Genomic DNA, 15,572 nt, shown 5'->3' with positions numbered 1-15,572 from the left:
TCTCTCTCTGTCGTCACTGTTCCTGTCGATGAACCATGTATATGATTATATCTGATGTACACGTATATGATATCCATCGTTGTGTAAAAAAGAAAAAAAGAACAGAAAAAAGGGTAAAATGTTAAATGCAGCGTGTGACACTGGCTTTGTATTGTGCACTAATGGCTGGCTTATGGTTTATTATCGTCTTTATTTTCTATTGGTTTCAGTTTTTGTAGCAGAATTATAATCGTAAGCCAAAGACGAGTGTAAATATGTCTATAAAGCACATTGTTTGTATTTATTTTTTTCCCCCTCTCGAAGGCTCAAAACAATCATGGTCATTCCTGCCCGTTTACCCTGGAAACATTTTGTTGTGAATTTTTGTTGTTTATTATTTCAGTAGTGTTAAAAACGTAGACCGTAGGCATGTGACGATAAATCTGCTGAACGCTGTGCTGTTTACCTCCCTTTACATACCCCAGGGGCGTCCAGTCTTATCCTGAAAGGGTCAGTGTGGGTGCAGCTACACCTGAGTCTACTGAAAGCCAAGGGCAGTTGATTAAACAGGGCTCAGGTGTAGCTCCTGCTTGGTTGGACTGAGAACCTTCACCCACACTGACCCTTTCTGGATAAGACTGGACAGCCCTGATATACACACGATAATATCTCACACTTCTATTTCATTGTTTGGATTTAAATCAAGTAAGTTCATTTAATTTAATTGAATCAATTTAAAAAAAAAAAAAAATTCAGAAGATTCAAACTTTACATTTAAAAACTGAGCATGGCCAAAAATATCAACAAAAAAAATCTTTTTTCTAAGCACCGAGTTTTAGAATCATGCTAAAGTTTTAAAATCCAATTTATTTTCTAAAATTTAAAACAAATCTTTTTTTCTTTTTTTTTTTTTTTTTAGATGTATGACTGATTATTTTGCTGGAATATTGAGTTTGATTTGTATAAAAGCTTTTTAGAATTTTAATTTTAAACCTAAACGTATAATCTGCGTAAAGAATTTAAAAATATTATATTGAGAATTAAAAAAATTCCTAGACAACAACATTACAAAGGTCATGATAAAATAAAAACAACAAATATTCACACGGAATTTTCTTCTGCTGGTGAAATTTAAATAATAAAAATAATAATAATAAAAGCATCATGGTAGTCAGGAATGTTCCCATAATTCCCTGTGGTTTTAGTGATCATGCAGAACATGCGTTTATCCTCACATGCCTTGTGTTAGTTTATTTTGTAAAAAATAAAATAAAATAAATAATTGTAATTTGTTTTGTTACTTTTTGGAATTTTTACCTGCATTTTGCGTGTACATGATCGTGATCTGTATCTGTCACTAAAGTGATATCGAGGAGAAAATCTGACAGAGAGAAGAAGAAGAAGAACTTTTATTATTACAGACTTTTACGGAGAACTGGAGCGCACGAGTAACGTACGCCAAAATATCAGTGTTTAACTCCAGAGTGTGTAACGGAAGGAAATCACAGCCACATGCGGCCATGTTGGACTTTTACATGGCAGGTGAAAAGGGAGGAAGAAAAAAAAAGAAAGAAGGAAAGGATCAATGGCATCATCTGAGTCTCGCATCGTCTTCGTTCTGTCTGTAGTTGTTGGCTTAATGGCTGTAATGAAACTAGTGAAAATCCTTTTAATAAAAAAAGATAATGTGCAGAAAGTGTTCCCCTTTTTCATTTCAATACTTTCAGTGCTGGTGTTATGATGAGAAAATATCTTGCATATGATGTGTGTATACACACACACACACACACACACACACACACTCTCTAACAAGTGAAATGAATAAACGTTGATGATCTCATTACAGTAGCATCTGTTAAGGGCTGGGTTGATTAGCAGGAAGTAAATGTTGATTTGTTGGAAGCAGGAAAAATTGGCGAGTTTCAGGATCTGAGAGACTCTGATGAATAGATCTAGTGAGGTCTAGACGATCTGGTCAGAGAGAGAGAACCAGTGACCAGGTCATGGAGCTGAAGACTCCGAGGGGTGTGTGATGGCTAGTCCGTCAGGTCCGATCCCACAGAAGTGAATACTGGTCAGATCACACAGAGCAGCACAGCTCACTGCAGAGTGTCAGAGTGACCATGAACAGCAACCAAGTGTCCTATGATGGTCTACACTGGACCATCGTGCAGTGGAAGATGGAGGTCTGGTCTGAAGAATCATGTTTTCTTACCTGGGGGAAGAGATGAAGCAGTGTGATGATCTGGACAATGTTCTGCTTTGTGTCCTGGAGTTCATGTGGATGTTTCTGTGACATGTATCACCTACCTAAAACACTGCTGCAGCCCGAGTTCACCTCTCTGTGTCCACATTAAGGACACAATGTTCCTTAATGTCCTCTAGCAGCAGGACATGACACTCATTGTTCAGGGTTGATTTGAGGAACATGAAGTTCCAGGTGTTGACTTGGCCTCCAAACTCCCCAGATCTCAGTCTGATTCAGCGTCTGTGGGATGATAGGTTAATTTCCTGCTTGCTTTGGTTGGTGCTTTTCTTCTAACCATAAACCAAAATGCAAAAATGAAATGTCTCGGAGAGATGGAACGTCATTTAAACACTCATTCGTTCGCTGCTCAGAAATACAGCAGCATGAAAGAATAAACCTCAAATAAACAAATCAGTCAACATGAATTCGTGTGATTACATCAGTAACTCGTTTAAAAGCTTTTACGTTGTAGCCAGTGTTTATTTTCTAACTTTATTCCACAGCCAATAAATAAACATCAATAAAAAAAAAAGGTTTAGTATTTTCAAGTGTCTCATTTTGTTTGATCATACAATAATGATACAATTAATTACTAATTATATTATCTACTAATTCATTCATTATTAAAATTACTAATTATATTTTGTGTAACAGAATTAAACCATTTAATTACACATTTTATATTACATTTCACATTTATCACAAAAATAAACACTGGAATTTTTTACGAAATCTTTTCATTTGAAATATTCTTTAATATAACTAATATTTCTAGCACCAGATTTAGTTATAAGATACTGAAAAATAATTTATTCATTACGGCAACAACAAAAAACGGTTAAAAATAAATATTACGTTTAATATTAGTTTTTATGGTTAAATTGTGTAAATATACACGTTAAATAGATTACTACTGCAACTTTATTTCCAACAGAATATAATAGCATATATATAATAGCGTTGTTTTTAAACATTTAATCAAGTTTAGACGCCCGAGTGGGATTTAAATATCGTACACAAAGTAAAGCTTTAAACTGTTACTAACTCCATAGAAATGAAATAAAACTAAACCGCTGCTTTTTTTGTGTCAAACAGATTATTAGCTTTAGTCATGGTTTTTTTCTCCTCCTTAAAGGAGGTCTTTCACACCCCCATGTCATCACCCTCAGCTATCCTCCCTCAGCACTTTTCCTCTTGAGTAAAAAAGCGAGAGAATAAAGTTTGCATGTGGTTTTCACTGCTGCAGCTCTGCAGAGCGTTCGCTTTCCTTTGAGGTTCGACATCGACGCTCGCTTCCTGTTCTTGTCCTCCGAGAGCAATATTCACACTATTGTTCACGCTTAAACTCTGAGCTCTGCGTTGGCCAAAAAGGGGGTCAAAGGTCACTCCTTCACCACCTCGCTGACCTTTCTGACCCCTCGGCTTTTGTTCTTTTTAATTATCGAGACCCTCGATGGACGGCTTAATACTATAAAGCTCAGCTCGAGACAGGCTTTTTAAAGCTACTGAGGATGGCGATGACACTAGCGGAGTTCACTCGCACCCTGGACCCTGAGACGCTGCCCAGGATTCTGCAGATTCAGTCTGGAATTTACTGTCCAGGTACAAACACATCTGATCACTTTATACACTGAGCGTAGCAGCGTTCAAATCTTAAATACATCTACTAGACGATTTTAACAAAGAAAAACACGAAAAATTGTTGTTTCCTGTTTCACTCCATTTCATATTTGTGGCCGAGTTTTCGCTTCCATTTGTATTTGTCTCCTGAATTAAGGATAAATGAAATATTTACTAACATTTATAAAACACCTTTTAAGTCAACCGTGTTTATTGAATAAAAGAGTGTCATTTTTCTGATTATATGGTGAACGTGGATAAACGTGATTTGATGACTGAAGAGTAATTAATTGCTTATTTTACTTATTTTATTTTACTTGGTTTAATTATTTAATTGGCTTTTCACAAGTGAATCAGAAGAATCAAATTTTTTCATGTACATATATATATTTATATATATATATATATATATATATATATATATTTATATATATATATATATATATATATATATATATATATATATATATATATATATATATATATATATATATATATATATATGTACATGTATATTTTGTTTTTGCGTTGCTCTTAATTTCATCAGCTCAATAATACGCCGTGAACGTTAAAGCTAAAAATTAATGTAAATATTCGCAGAAGTAGGTGTAATTATATATATATATATATATATATATATATATATATATATATATATATATATATATATAGTATTTTTTATGTAAGTCTACAGGAATATTTTGTATAAAGTTTAGTAAATTTTAATTAAATTTAACTCATTTTACGCTGATTTTAAACCATAATTTCACCTTTGCCAGTCATTTATTTTAAAGCAACCAATTTCTATAAATAAATACATAAAAATAATTCCTCAGTGGCTCTGAATTCATAACCAGAAGCAAGCTCCTAAAGAGTGTGTGTAAATATTGGCACCCACTATTCAGATTATTTATACATTTTGGCAGTTAATAAAACTAATTTATCAGTGTAGATCTTTTATGTGCTTTTTTTTCTTGATTAATTCTCTACAAATAAATTAATGTTTAAAATTATTTTTTAAAATGAAAATGTAAACATTGATTAAATTATAATGTATTGATTTACTTATAAAATGCTGCATACATGAGACGCACAGGGAAAATAATTTAGTTTTTCTTTTCTTAAAATTAAAAAGGAAACAATCAGAGGATAACGTGATGTTGAGAACAAAAGCTTCCCTTGATGAACCCGTTAAACTGAACGCTGTATTTCAGAACTCTAACAGTACTGAGAGCCGTTGTGTTGCTGCTTGTGGTTTAGGTTCGGTTTACGAGCTCTTCGGGAGAGCATGTTCTCTCTCCACTGGAGAACTGGTGAAGATCATCGACATCACCATCACCAGATTCATCACACAGACACCAGACGGGACGGAGATCATCCTGCCTTTAGATTATCCAGGTATGCAGTGTGTGTGTGTGTGTGTGTGTGTGTGTGTGTGTTTTGGACTGAAGCCGAGTAAAAAGTCTGCAAACTCATTATTTCTAAATGTCATGTGATGTTTGTTTTCAAGTTTGGGCTTCAGTGATGCTGTTTAATTATCATACTGAAGTAACGATATTGTAATTTTTTGGACAATTTTTACACAATTAATGACGATTTTTTGGTGTGAATCTGCGTCAGTTTTTAATTATTTTTTTTAAATTTATTCAGCTTCTTTCAGTTTTTTTTCCACTTTTTCCTCATGTCTTTGCAAATCATTTTTTTGCTGCTGGTAAACACTCCTCTGAAACACTGACCCTTCCTTCAGCTCTACAAAGATTTACTGAGATTCTTTTGAACCCTAGTTTAGGGTGCGAGAAAACCATTTCTTTAAACTTAAATACTTGAGAGTTTGAGTTTGTTAAAGATTTTTAGAATGACTTGTAATAATTAAATTAAATTGAAGTCATTTTAATAAATGAACCACAACCTGCTAATGAGGATAAAAACCATTTCAGCTCTTAACTAATGTGAACCGATTATGATTTAGTGATTAATATTTAATTAATGTGGGGGGGGAATCATTACAATATTTATATGTTAATGACATTTCAATTAGAAAATATCAGTAAATGAACATCAAAGTACTCTTTAAATAAACTCAACTCTATATTATATCCTTATTAATACCAGGTTATAGCTAGCATTAGCTAAATTGAGCTGTGTCACTAGAATATTGGAAAACAAACTGCAGTAAAATGTTGCAGCTAGGCCAGACTTTTAAAGAAAATAATGTTGTTACATCGGCTTAGCGCTAAACTGCGAAGAGTAAAAGTCACGAAATGTGAGCAAGATAAGAACCGTACCTGTGTTAGTGCTGTAGGACGGTGCTGAACAAACTCACTACAGCTAGCACTAAACGGCACAATTCATTTTAATTCCTCTTGCTAAGTCTGCTTGCTCATCATTCACGCTAATCAGATTTAGCATTGCTTTCAAAACAGATGCATGCTCAAGTGAAACTGACTTATTTATCTAACTTTAGGGAAGTTAAATCATTATCAGTTCGCATTATTAAAAAGCTGAAATGTTTGTATGGCTCAAGCAGTTAAGGGTCACTGATCGGAACGTTGGAGGTACGAGTTCCAGCACTGCCAAGCTACTGCTCTTGGGTCCTTGAGCCAGGCTCTCAACCCTCCCTGCTCCAGGGGCGCCGTATCAAGGCTGACCCTGCGCTCTGAAAACCTATCTATCTATCTATCTATCTATCTATCTATCTATCTATCTATCTATCTATCTATCTATCTATCTATCTATCTATCTATCTACCTTCCCCTCAGCACAATTAGCTATTACTCCACCCATCAGGCTCCACCTCCCAGCGTTTAAAGGTGGAATGGTACAGGAAAGCTCAAAACCAAACAGGTTAACAGACTATATTTGAGGTGTAGAAGATATCACATCATTCAATATGCCGATTTCTGTAAAGCGGACAGAACACAGTGACCAGATAAGGAACAACGTAAACAATGAAGTATCACAGACGTGTGAGATTTGTGAATTGGAAATGATGATAAATCTTTTTTTACTTTACTTTATCTTTATTATATGTTTTAAAACTCCAGGCATTTGTACATTTAAAGGATTTTGAGATTTTGTTTGCCTCTCCCTCCATCTCAAAATGTTGTATCGTTTCTGTAAAAGGTCTCTTCGGGATCGTAGCAGACACCGAGCCTTATCTGAGCGTCCGAGAGATCGTACACTCACTGAAGATCGGAGCTCACATCCTCGGCCAGCCGGTGTTCGTGTCCTCGGCTAAAATTACTCTCCCTCAAGGCTCGCTGAAGAAGCGAGAGAGCTTCCGAATTACATCCATCCTTCGTGACCTGAACGGCAGTGAAGACCAAATTGAATGCGAGGTTCTTCATCGTGAGCCGAAGTTCTGCTTCACACTCGGCCTCTCGCAGCAAGGGAATTTCACAGAGTGTGAGGATGATCAGTTTTACACACTCCAAGAGCTCGCCAAGTGGAAAATCCCTAATGGAAGGAAGAGAATCGTGACTATAGTAAAAGACCTGCCTGTGAAGGACTTGCTGTTTTCCAATTTATTGGAAAACGTGTCTGGAGAGTTGACGTTAACTCCCGTGTACGAGTTACAAGCAGTCACCTCGGGTAAGCACCAAGGTTCTTATGTGAATGTCGTGTAGTAGCTTAGAAGTGCTGAGGTGTAAGGGACACTACTGCTCATGATTTATTAGTATAGCACTTTCAACAACAAGCTTTGCTATCGGGTGTCAGGAATCAGGTGTGATGGGAGCAGAGAAACCACAGATCCTTAATGAGAAACCCAGAGGTAACAGTGGTGAGGATCACCAAGGACTTGAGCTAGAGTAAAGAAAAGTTTTGTGGATGGGATTCTGATATTTAGCTCCAGCTCCATTCTCTAACTGAGAAAGTCCAAGTGTACGGTCCAGACAGTGCTGAAAATATACTGAGAGTAGAATATGACGAGTTACAAGGGACAGTGAAGTAAAGGGGCAACCAGGTGAGAATCTACAGCAGCAGAAAAGAACAGATGGAGGAGGGGTATAAGATAAACGGGAAAAGTTTGGAAGGTGACATGAACCTGAGCAGCAGGAGGAGGACTGAGATCAACTAGAAAGTCTGACTAGAAAAAAGCTTTCCATTACTGGAAGTACTGATAAAGAACTTTTCATTAAAGCAGATCACAGACCAAATGTTCACTCTGGTTATGTAAGAAACACTTTATATGTAAGAAGCAGAATTTTATCATCAGTGGGAGGTTTTACAGAGAGACAGCAGGGCTTTACAAGCAAAAGCTCAAACCTAATTCATGAATTCTAATTATTTTATATTGATTAGTCTACTAATGTTCCCGATATAAAAGCAATGTTATCTCCATCAGCTTTAAAATGAAATTTTTAAAAATGGATCTGGATTTTTAGCTGAATGGTGTTTAGTTGAAGAGAATAAAAGAGATGAGACACCAAAGAGTGAAAAAGTTTGCTTCTAGTGTCCCAAAGCAAAAGTGACGATCCTCCAATTCACAGATTATCATTACTTAAACTTATTAAAAATGGTCCATCATCTGTTTAATATGCAACGTTGAGTGTCTTGGCTCATACAGAGTTCATAAAAAACTGTAACCACAACAATAATGGTCCTAAAACAGAGCCTTAGGGAGCACCACGAGCTTCTTCTTATCTCCAAGCTTTATCACCCTCATCACATTTACAGACTGATAGACAGGTCAGTCAGGTAAGATTTGAGACAGGACAGAGCTGTAAACCCCTAAAACATCTCAGACTACCTGGAAGAATATGAGCATCTATTGTGTAAAGAGCCAGAGTGAGATCTCGTAATACAAGCTATGAGACGAAACCTAATCTAATCTAAATCCTGAGTGAAACCTTTCACACTATATATTTGCGCTGACTCAGCACACCTCTGGAGATTTGATAGTAAAATAATTTATAAAATCAGCTTTAAATGTTGCCCAGTGTACCTTCTCAACATCAACTGTCACTTGTTCTCTTTTCCTCCGCAGTGGGAAAGGATGTGGTCGTCATTCCATCCAACCTGGACGTGGAAGTCATGGAAGTGACCGATCAGATTGACACATGCACTTTCATCCAGCCACTTTCCCTGCAGGACGTGTTCCAAAAACCTTGTGAGATCTTCCCGTTTGTGGCTGAAGTGATTGAAAGCCATACAGTCGAAGTGAACATGCCGGAAGAGCTGGAACTCCTGTTAAAATGCAGACAGATCATCGTCCACTGCGCTTACAAAGCCAAGCGAATCCTCGCCACGGAAATCCGGCAAGAATCAGCGAGACATTTCCTGATTCCTACAAGCTATAATGGACGACTGAAGCGCCGACCACGTGAATTTCCGACGGCGTACGACCTAAAACGAGCACAAAGTGACACTGAAAACCTGCACGTTGTGGCGACCAGGGCTTTTGATTCCGTTTATGATGGTCTGACATCCATTCTTATGGGGGATGAGTTTCAAGTGAAGAAAAAAGAACATAACCATGTTGAAACTAGAGATACGATGGATTCCCTGAAGTGCTTTAAGATTAAGGGGAAATCCCACGAGGTTGTGCGTCTCCCCATGTTTTTAGATGGCGGATTTATGGAAGTCATCCATGATAAACGGCAGTATACCATTTCAGAAATTTGCCATTGGTTCCCTTTGCCGTTCAATGTCAAGGTTTCCGTTCGTGACCTTTCACTAAAGGAGGACATTTTGGCCGGAGCTCCAGGCCTACGCATCGAGGAAGAAATCGTTGACCCGTATCTGCTCATCTCTACCACTGACCTCTCGAGCTGGTGGGAGATTTCAGTAAATCGCACTCACATGACCCTTCACATGGATAAAAGGTGGAATGGTGAGGAACCGTCGTCCAGTGTCAAGTCATTTGTTGAAGAGATTTCTGAGAAAAGTTACTACACCATGCGGAGGTACGCTGTAGCCACGGTAACACCCCCACCGCGCCCTCCGAAAACACCCAAACGGCCCCCAGAGCGACCAATCAAGACACAGCAAACAAAATCAGAAAAATCCGCCATCTGCTCTCCAAAGGTAATTAATACTGACATATTAGTTATGATGTAATATGAAAAATGAAACCTCTGTGCATGAGACAACACAAAAACAAGAATATACCATTAAAAGCTGCTAAACTTCACCATCATACCACCAAGATGACATTTTCCACCCTATTAGACATGATTCCTCCAGCAGAGAGACACATCCGTTGTCGTTTCTGTATTAGCTGAGGTATTCTAGATACTTGTACCACTTACGGTACTTTGCTGGCCCACTAGCCTGGTGCAAACATACCAGTAAAAAAAATCTCATGGTGGTGTTTGTGTACATAAACGTTATTGTTAATGCAGTGAACAGACATATTTATAAACTACTTATCACAATGTTTGATTTTTACTTGGTGTTCAACTTTCAGTTGTTAGTAAGCTCACAGACTTCATGATTTCATAATCTGATAACTTTCAGATGCCACAACAGACATCGCAGTTATAGAGATGAGTTACTGTCGCACTCCAAATAGGCCATCTAGAGGGAAAAAAACCTGCTAGTGATCCGTCTCTGGCCTACTTTCTTTTTTATTTATTTTTTTAAATCTAGCTTGCTGTTTTCTCCACAGCAATCTCTTTATTGGTTTTAAAATTCTACAAAAAATCATTCATTGGAAAACAACAACAAAAAAAGTGAATCTGTTGATGTAAAAAAGCAAATGTTCTACCAATAAGGTTGCTCACTAACGATGGGCAGTTTAATATTAATTTTATATTACATTATAAATAGCTTACCTTTAAACAGAAATACTAGATTTGTTTGTTGTTTTTTTTTAAAGCAGAAATTTGGCATTAAAATAGATGAATTACTTTAAAATAAATCTACAACATAAAAAGAAATGGAAGTAAAACAAAGCACTTTTTTGGTATTATTTTAGTAAACACGTGTGTGTGATTTTTGATGAATGTAAAGCGCTAAATTCGGTTACAGGTTTTGTTATTTATTTGTATACAGCAGTGTTGTATTATTTGGGTTTGTGAAATTGCGCCAGTGAACCTTTTTGTTCCAGCTCTCCATGACATTTTGCACTCCTACACACGCCACATTTCTAATAAGAGCAGTTGCTAAAATGGTAAATAGCGTTTAATTATCCTAATTAACAACATTAACGGCGTCACAGCAAAGCGCGCGCACACACACCGGCATTTACTTACTTATTTCACGCTTTTTCTTTTCCAGCAAAAAATTCCCCAGCGACTTCAATAACTTTAGTTATTTCTAAATAAACATGCCGCTGCAAATAAAACTAATTTGGTACATGATTAAATCACGTGATCTAATTCTGGACTCGCCGTGTTGGAGATAATCTGTGATTCCCAAATTTCCAAACTCGAAAATCACACACACAAAAAAAAGAACACAGTTAGTTAATTTTCATACAAAATAAATCCATTGTATTTTGTAATGATAAAAAAGACGTTTATTAAGTTTCAGACGTTTATTCATTGCTTGTATTGGACTACATCAGGGATGTCCATTCTGATCCACAAGGGGGCAGTGTGGTCCAGGTTTTCATTCCAACCGAGCAGAAGCCACACCTGAGTCTACGGAAAGCCAAGAGGACTTGATGAAACAGGTGGAGTCAGGTGTGGTTCCTGCTTGATAGGAATGAGAACCTGCACCACACCGACACTTTGTGGAAAAGACTGGCCATGATCTACATCAAAGAGACGGAAGTAAAGAGCTCACGTGGTTAAATGGGGTAATTATTAGCCATAAAGTGACGTCAGCTCCAAGGTCACGCGCTACAGTGTAGGTTATAAGCAGTTCGCTGATTTTAAAAAACAGAAAATAAAAAACACACTTTCGAAAGTTTGCACTTAATTGCTGGAAAATAATTAAACTAACACAATATGTTCATGACAATTTTCAATCTTTTCCATCTTCCTGGTCTTTATCAGGCTGAACATCAATATCCATGTAGCTCCTTTATATTTTTCTAAATCCTAATGAAAGAAGGTTTTCTGCTTGATTCCCTCCTAAACTTTTAAATCAAGGTTTCACACAAGAACCCATAAAAGTTGCCTTTGCCTGCCATCTAGTGGCTGATAATGGATCTGCACTACAGTGTAATAGTTGCAGGTTCATTCTGTTATTCTCTCTGTTTAATCCTGTGTGCATTTCATGCTTTTAAATTATTTCAATAAAAAAAAAATCTGATATAGGGCTTAGATTAGAGATTCTATCCTGCCTAAGATGATGATGAAAAAATTATATTTACATTTGTTTCAATTCACTCATTTTTAAAAGGCCAAAGAAAATTAAAACAAAGAAAATCTGCGTTAAAAAATCTCTCAGGTTAAACATTAACCAACTAACCAATATTAACTACAAAAAACATGCTGTATATTATTACTATTTTTTATTATTAGTAGTAATTTTGCATTCAGATTAAAATGTAGGACTTTTAAATACTTACAAATGTCAATAAAGTACAGGGTTTTTTTTTACGTTTTGCACTGAAGCTACACGGCTAATGTTGCTAACACGCAATGGATGCTTTTAGCTGCCGAGATATCAGATGGTTTCTGGCTCTGTGTGATACTCCGTGATCAGTCTTACAATTATCTTGTGATTCAGTGGATAAAAGGTTTAGATTAGTCTAGATTGATAATAGCTTTAGATTGAATTAGATTTGTGTATGTAGTGTTTCAGAGAGCAAACTCTAAGTGTATATTTTAATAGATACCAACATCAAAGGTTCATTTTTCTCCATCGTTCATCAGCTGTATGCTTTAATCTGACCTCCTGTCTGTGATTTCTGTCCCATCAGCTTCCAGTGAAGAGCCGGGAAAATCCTACAGACTGCACTACAGCAGAAATGGAGAAAAACGCCTTCATTCCTGCTCCGTTACCCAGAGTTACTGTACAGACAGGTAGGAACAGCACTGACACACCTGGTCAGATAACTGAGGAGGTGTTTTAACTTTGCGCTAATTATCCACAAAATAAAGCTAAATATTTCTGTTAATGTCTAAATGGGGGGCAGTACGGTGGTTTAGTGGTCAGCACTGTTGCCTTACAGCAAGAAGGTCCTGGGTTTGAGTCCTGGGTTCGAACAGGCAGGGGTCTTTCTGTGTGGAGTTTGCGTGTTCTCCCCGTTCCTACGTGGGTTTACTCTGGGTACTCCGGTTTCCTCCCACAGTCCAAAAACCTGTATGTTAGGTTGATTGGTCATTCTAAATTGCCCTTAGGAGTGAGTGTGAGTGTGTGTGGTTGTCTATATGTGATGGACTGGTGACCTGTCCAGGGTGTACCCCTGCCTTTCATCTACTGTGTACTGGGGTAGGCTCCAGCAGATCCCCGTGTCCCTGATTAGGAATAAAGCGAGTATAGAAAACGGATGGATGGATAGATGGATGGATGTTTATATACAGAACATTTTACATACTGTATAATAAGGATAATGATAAAACTGATGATGATGAAGATGAAGAATAAAGCTTCATTATCACTGATGTTATTTTTTTGTGTAATGATGGTCATGTTAGATTTAGTAGCTTTTTGGACCAAATTTCCATGATGATAGAATCATTTAGAATTATTTTTTACATAGCATTAATTAGCAGAGGTAAATAATACAATCAGTGGAAGGTCCTTAGAAGGCTAGTAAAACAAATGTGCGTGTGTGTGTGCGTGTGTGTGTGCGTGTGTGTGTGTGTGTGTGTGTGTGTGTGTGTGTGTGTGTGTGTGTGTGTCTAGCTGTTATCAGAGGCCACAGTTTGGAGGACGTGTGTGTAAACCAAGCCGAGGATGACGACTCTCATGATTATGAATACATCGATGAAGATGAACTCGAGAACATCAAGAAGCAGTTCAACGAACAGTCCATTAGCATTTCTCCAAAAGCTAAACCCAGTAACACGATATAACGGTCAGATAATTACACTATAGGGGTAAGAAAATTTAGTTAAAGACTGAAAACAAGAAGAAAAAAACTACCTGAAGATTTTTTTCACCCTCATGCTGTTATATTCACTCTCTTCTCCATAAACAAAAGGAAATGTTCACATGTAAAGTTTTTAAGAGGATGATATCATCAATCAATCAATTACGATCATCTTCAAACAGTATTAGCATGCTAGCAGTATTAGCATGCTAGCAGGTGTGGTATTGTGGAATTAGTATAGTATGCAAATTTATACTATGCCAATAAAAGAAGATTCTTTTGAAAGCTCTAAAATTATTGCCTTTTTCTCTTTTTTCTTCTCTCTTTTTTCCACCCCAGCACCAAAATATTAACATGTTAAAAGAGTAATTTGGGAAGACAGGTCCGATGTCCATAGCATTTTTTACTGATTAGCTTTTACTCGACAGTTACGTATTTCCTTCTAAGATGTTTAAAAGTTAATCATAATTTTGAAATAAATTGTGATTTTAAACAATATCTTATTCTTTTCCTAATTATTATTATTATTATTATTATTATTATTATTATTATTATTATTATTATTATTATTATTGATGAAGATAGAATAATAAAGAAAAAAAAGTTTAAAAAGTAAAAACAAAAATAAAGCCTTTCACTGTTTCCAGTCTCAGACATTTCGCCTTTTACTTCTAGAAGATAGCCACAAGGTGGCGCTCAAACCCTATTTTCTTATCGTTTCTTTACGCGCTTCTCACTGCCATCTCCCTCATATTTCCTCATATTATGATTATATTTTGATGGACAGAAACCTTCACAAAGCATGATTTTTTTTTCTAAATCACGGTGAAGAGAAGAGACCAATCAGAACTCAACATGGAGAAGAAAACAGATTAAAGGGGAAGTGACCAAATCAGAGAGAAAAAGATCAGATCAATGAGAACCGATCAAATGAAAAGAGACCTGATGAAACCAGAACAGTGATCACTGATCGAAGAGCAAATCAGTCTGAACAAAACGGATAGCAGGTGAAAGACAACTGACCAGATGAAAAAAAAAAAACAAAAACAAAAAAACAAAACCAGATCAAACAGAACTGACTAAATCAAACAGAACATAATACATCAAAGGAAAGAGATCAAGAGAACTGACCAATCAAAACCGAACAACACCAGAGTTTATTTCATTATCTTTATTACTATCACATTATCTATCACTCGATTACTGATTATTGATTTTCTGTCATTTTGATGCTCATCATCAGGCTGAATTACACACACACACACACACACACACACACACACACAGTGTTAATTGTTTTCGACTCTTCTTCACATTATTGGCTGTACCGCTCTCGGCCAATCAGAACGCTGCAGTGAGTTGAACAGTAATCAGGCGCAGTGTCATGTTTTATTGAAGGAATATGACATTAATGTTCGTTTTAAATCAACACGGGTCACTGACCTGAACCATTAAATCTGTTCCTGTGTCTGTGTTTGGACCGAGTGAGGCGGTGTGTTACAGATTTAATAACCTGAGTGTTGATCTGTGCGTAAATAAAACAGCTTAATTATAAAGTTTCAGACACACACCATCTGTCCGTCTCTGTATAAATGACTTATTTAAACCTTTTCTACATGGACATACAGTTCAGTTTCAGCTTCATTCTAAACAACCAGGACCTTTTTAAATAAAATTTCTACACATCTATCACCTGCAGACGTTTTCTAACTCAGAGAGTAATATGGATGTGTCTCTGCTCAGTGGAGTGAAAACAACACACTCCTAACGACGGTAGACACACATCACTGTGTG

General features: G+C 36.6%; 2 protein-coding genes across 7 annotated transcripts in view; both read left to right on the top strand.

The window, feature by feature from the left end:
- The window catches only part of ptprk (protein tyrosine phosphatase receptor type K), a 185,983-nt gene extending 184,433 nt beyond the window's left edge, over positions 1-1,550 (top strand). For all 6 annotated transcript variants that reach the window (XM_058391220.1, XM_058391221.1, XM_058391222.1 and 3 more), the window contains one exon: positions 1-1,550. This exon is cut by the window's left edge and continues 347 nt beyond it. The gene's annotated coding sequence lies outside the window, so the exon portion shown is untranslated.
- A 2,145-nt stretch (positions 1,551-3,695) lies between these two features.
- Positions 3,696-14,143, top strand: themis (thymocyte selection associated). The gene is made up of 6 exons (XM_058391242.1): positions 3,696-3,829; positions 5,108-5,245; positions 6,971-7,438; positions 8,835-9,874; positions 12,663-12,765; positions 13,592-14,143. The coding sequence occupies exons 1-6, from the start codon at positions 3,739-3,741 to the stop codon at positions 13,759-13,761; spliced, it is 2,010 nt and encodes a 669-aa protein (XP_058247225.1). The 5' UTR covers positions 3,696-3,738; the 3' UTR covers positions 13,762-14,143.
- The last annotated feature ends 1,429 nt before the right edge of the window (positions 14,144-15,572 follow it).

This window comes from Hemibagrus wyckioides, linkage group LG06 (genome assembly GCF_019097595.1).
Source record: "Hemibagrus wyckioides isolate EC202008001 linkage group LG06, SWU_Hwy_1.0, whole genome shotgun sequence".
NCBI lineage: Eukaryota > Metazoa > Chordata > Actinopteri > Siluriformes > Bagridae > Hemibagrus > Hemibagrus wyckioides.
The sequence above is the reverse complement of the archived record's forward strand: the minus strand, read 5'-3'. Positions and strand labels throughout refer to the sequence as shown.

Excerpts from the sequence above, each read along its gene's own strand:
- themis (XM_058391242.1), top strand. The coding sequence starts at position 3,739 with ATGGCGATGACACTAGCGGAGTTCACTCGCACCCTGGACCCTGAGACG. Across the intron at positions 3,830-5,107 it reads GTCTGGAATTTACTGTCCAG|GTTCGGTTTACGAGCTCTTC; the intron begins GTACAAACACAT and ends CTTGTGGTTTAG. Across the intron at positions 9,875-12,662 it reads CCGCCATCTGCTCTCCAAAG|CTTCCAGTGAAGAGCCGGGA; the intron begins GTAATTAATACT and ends CTGTCCCATCAG.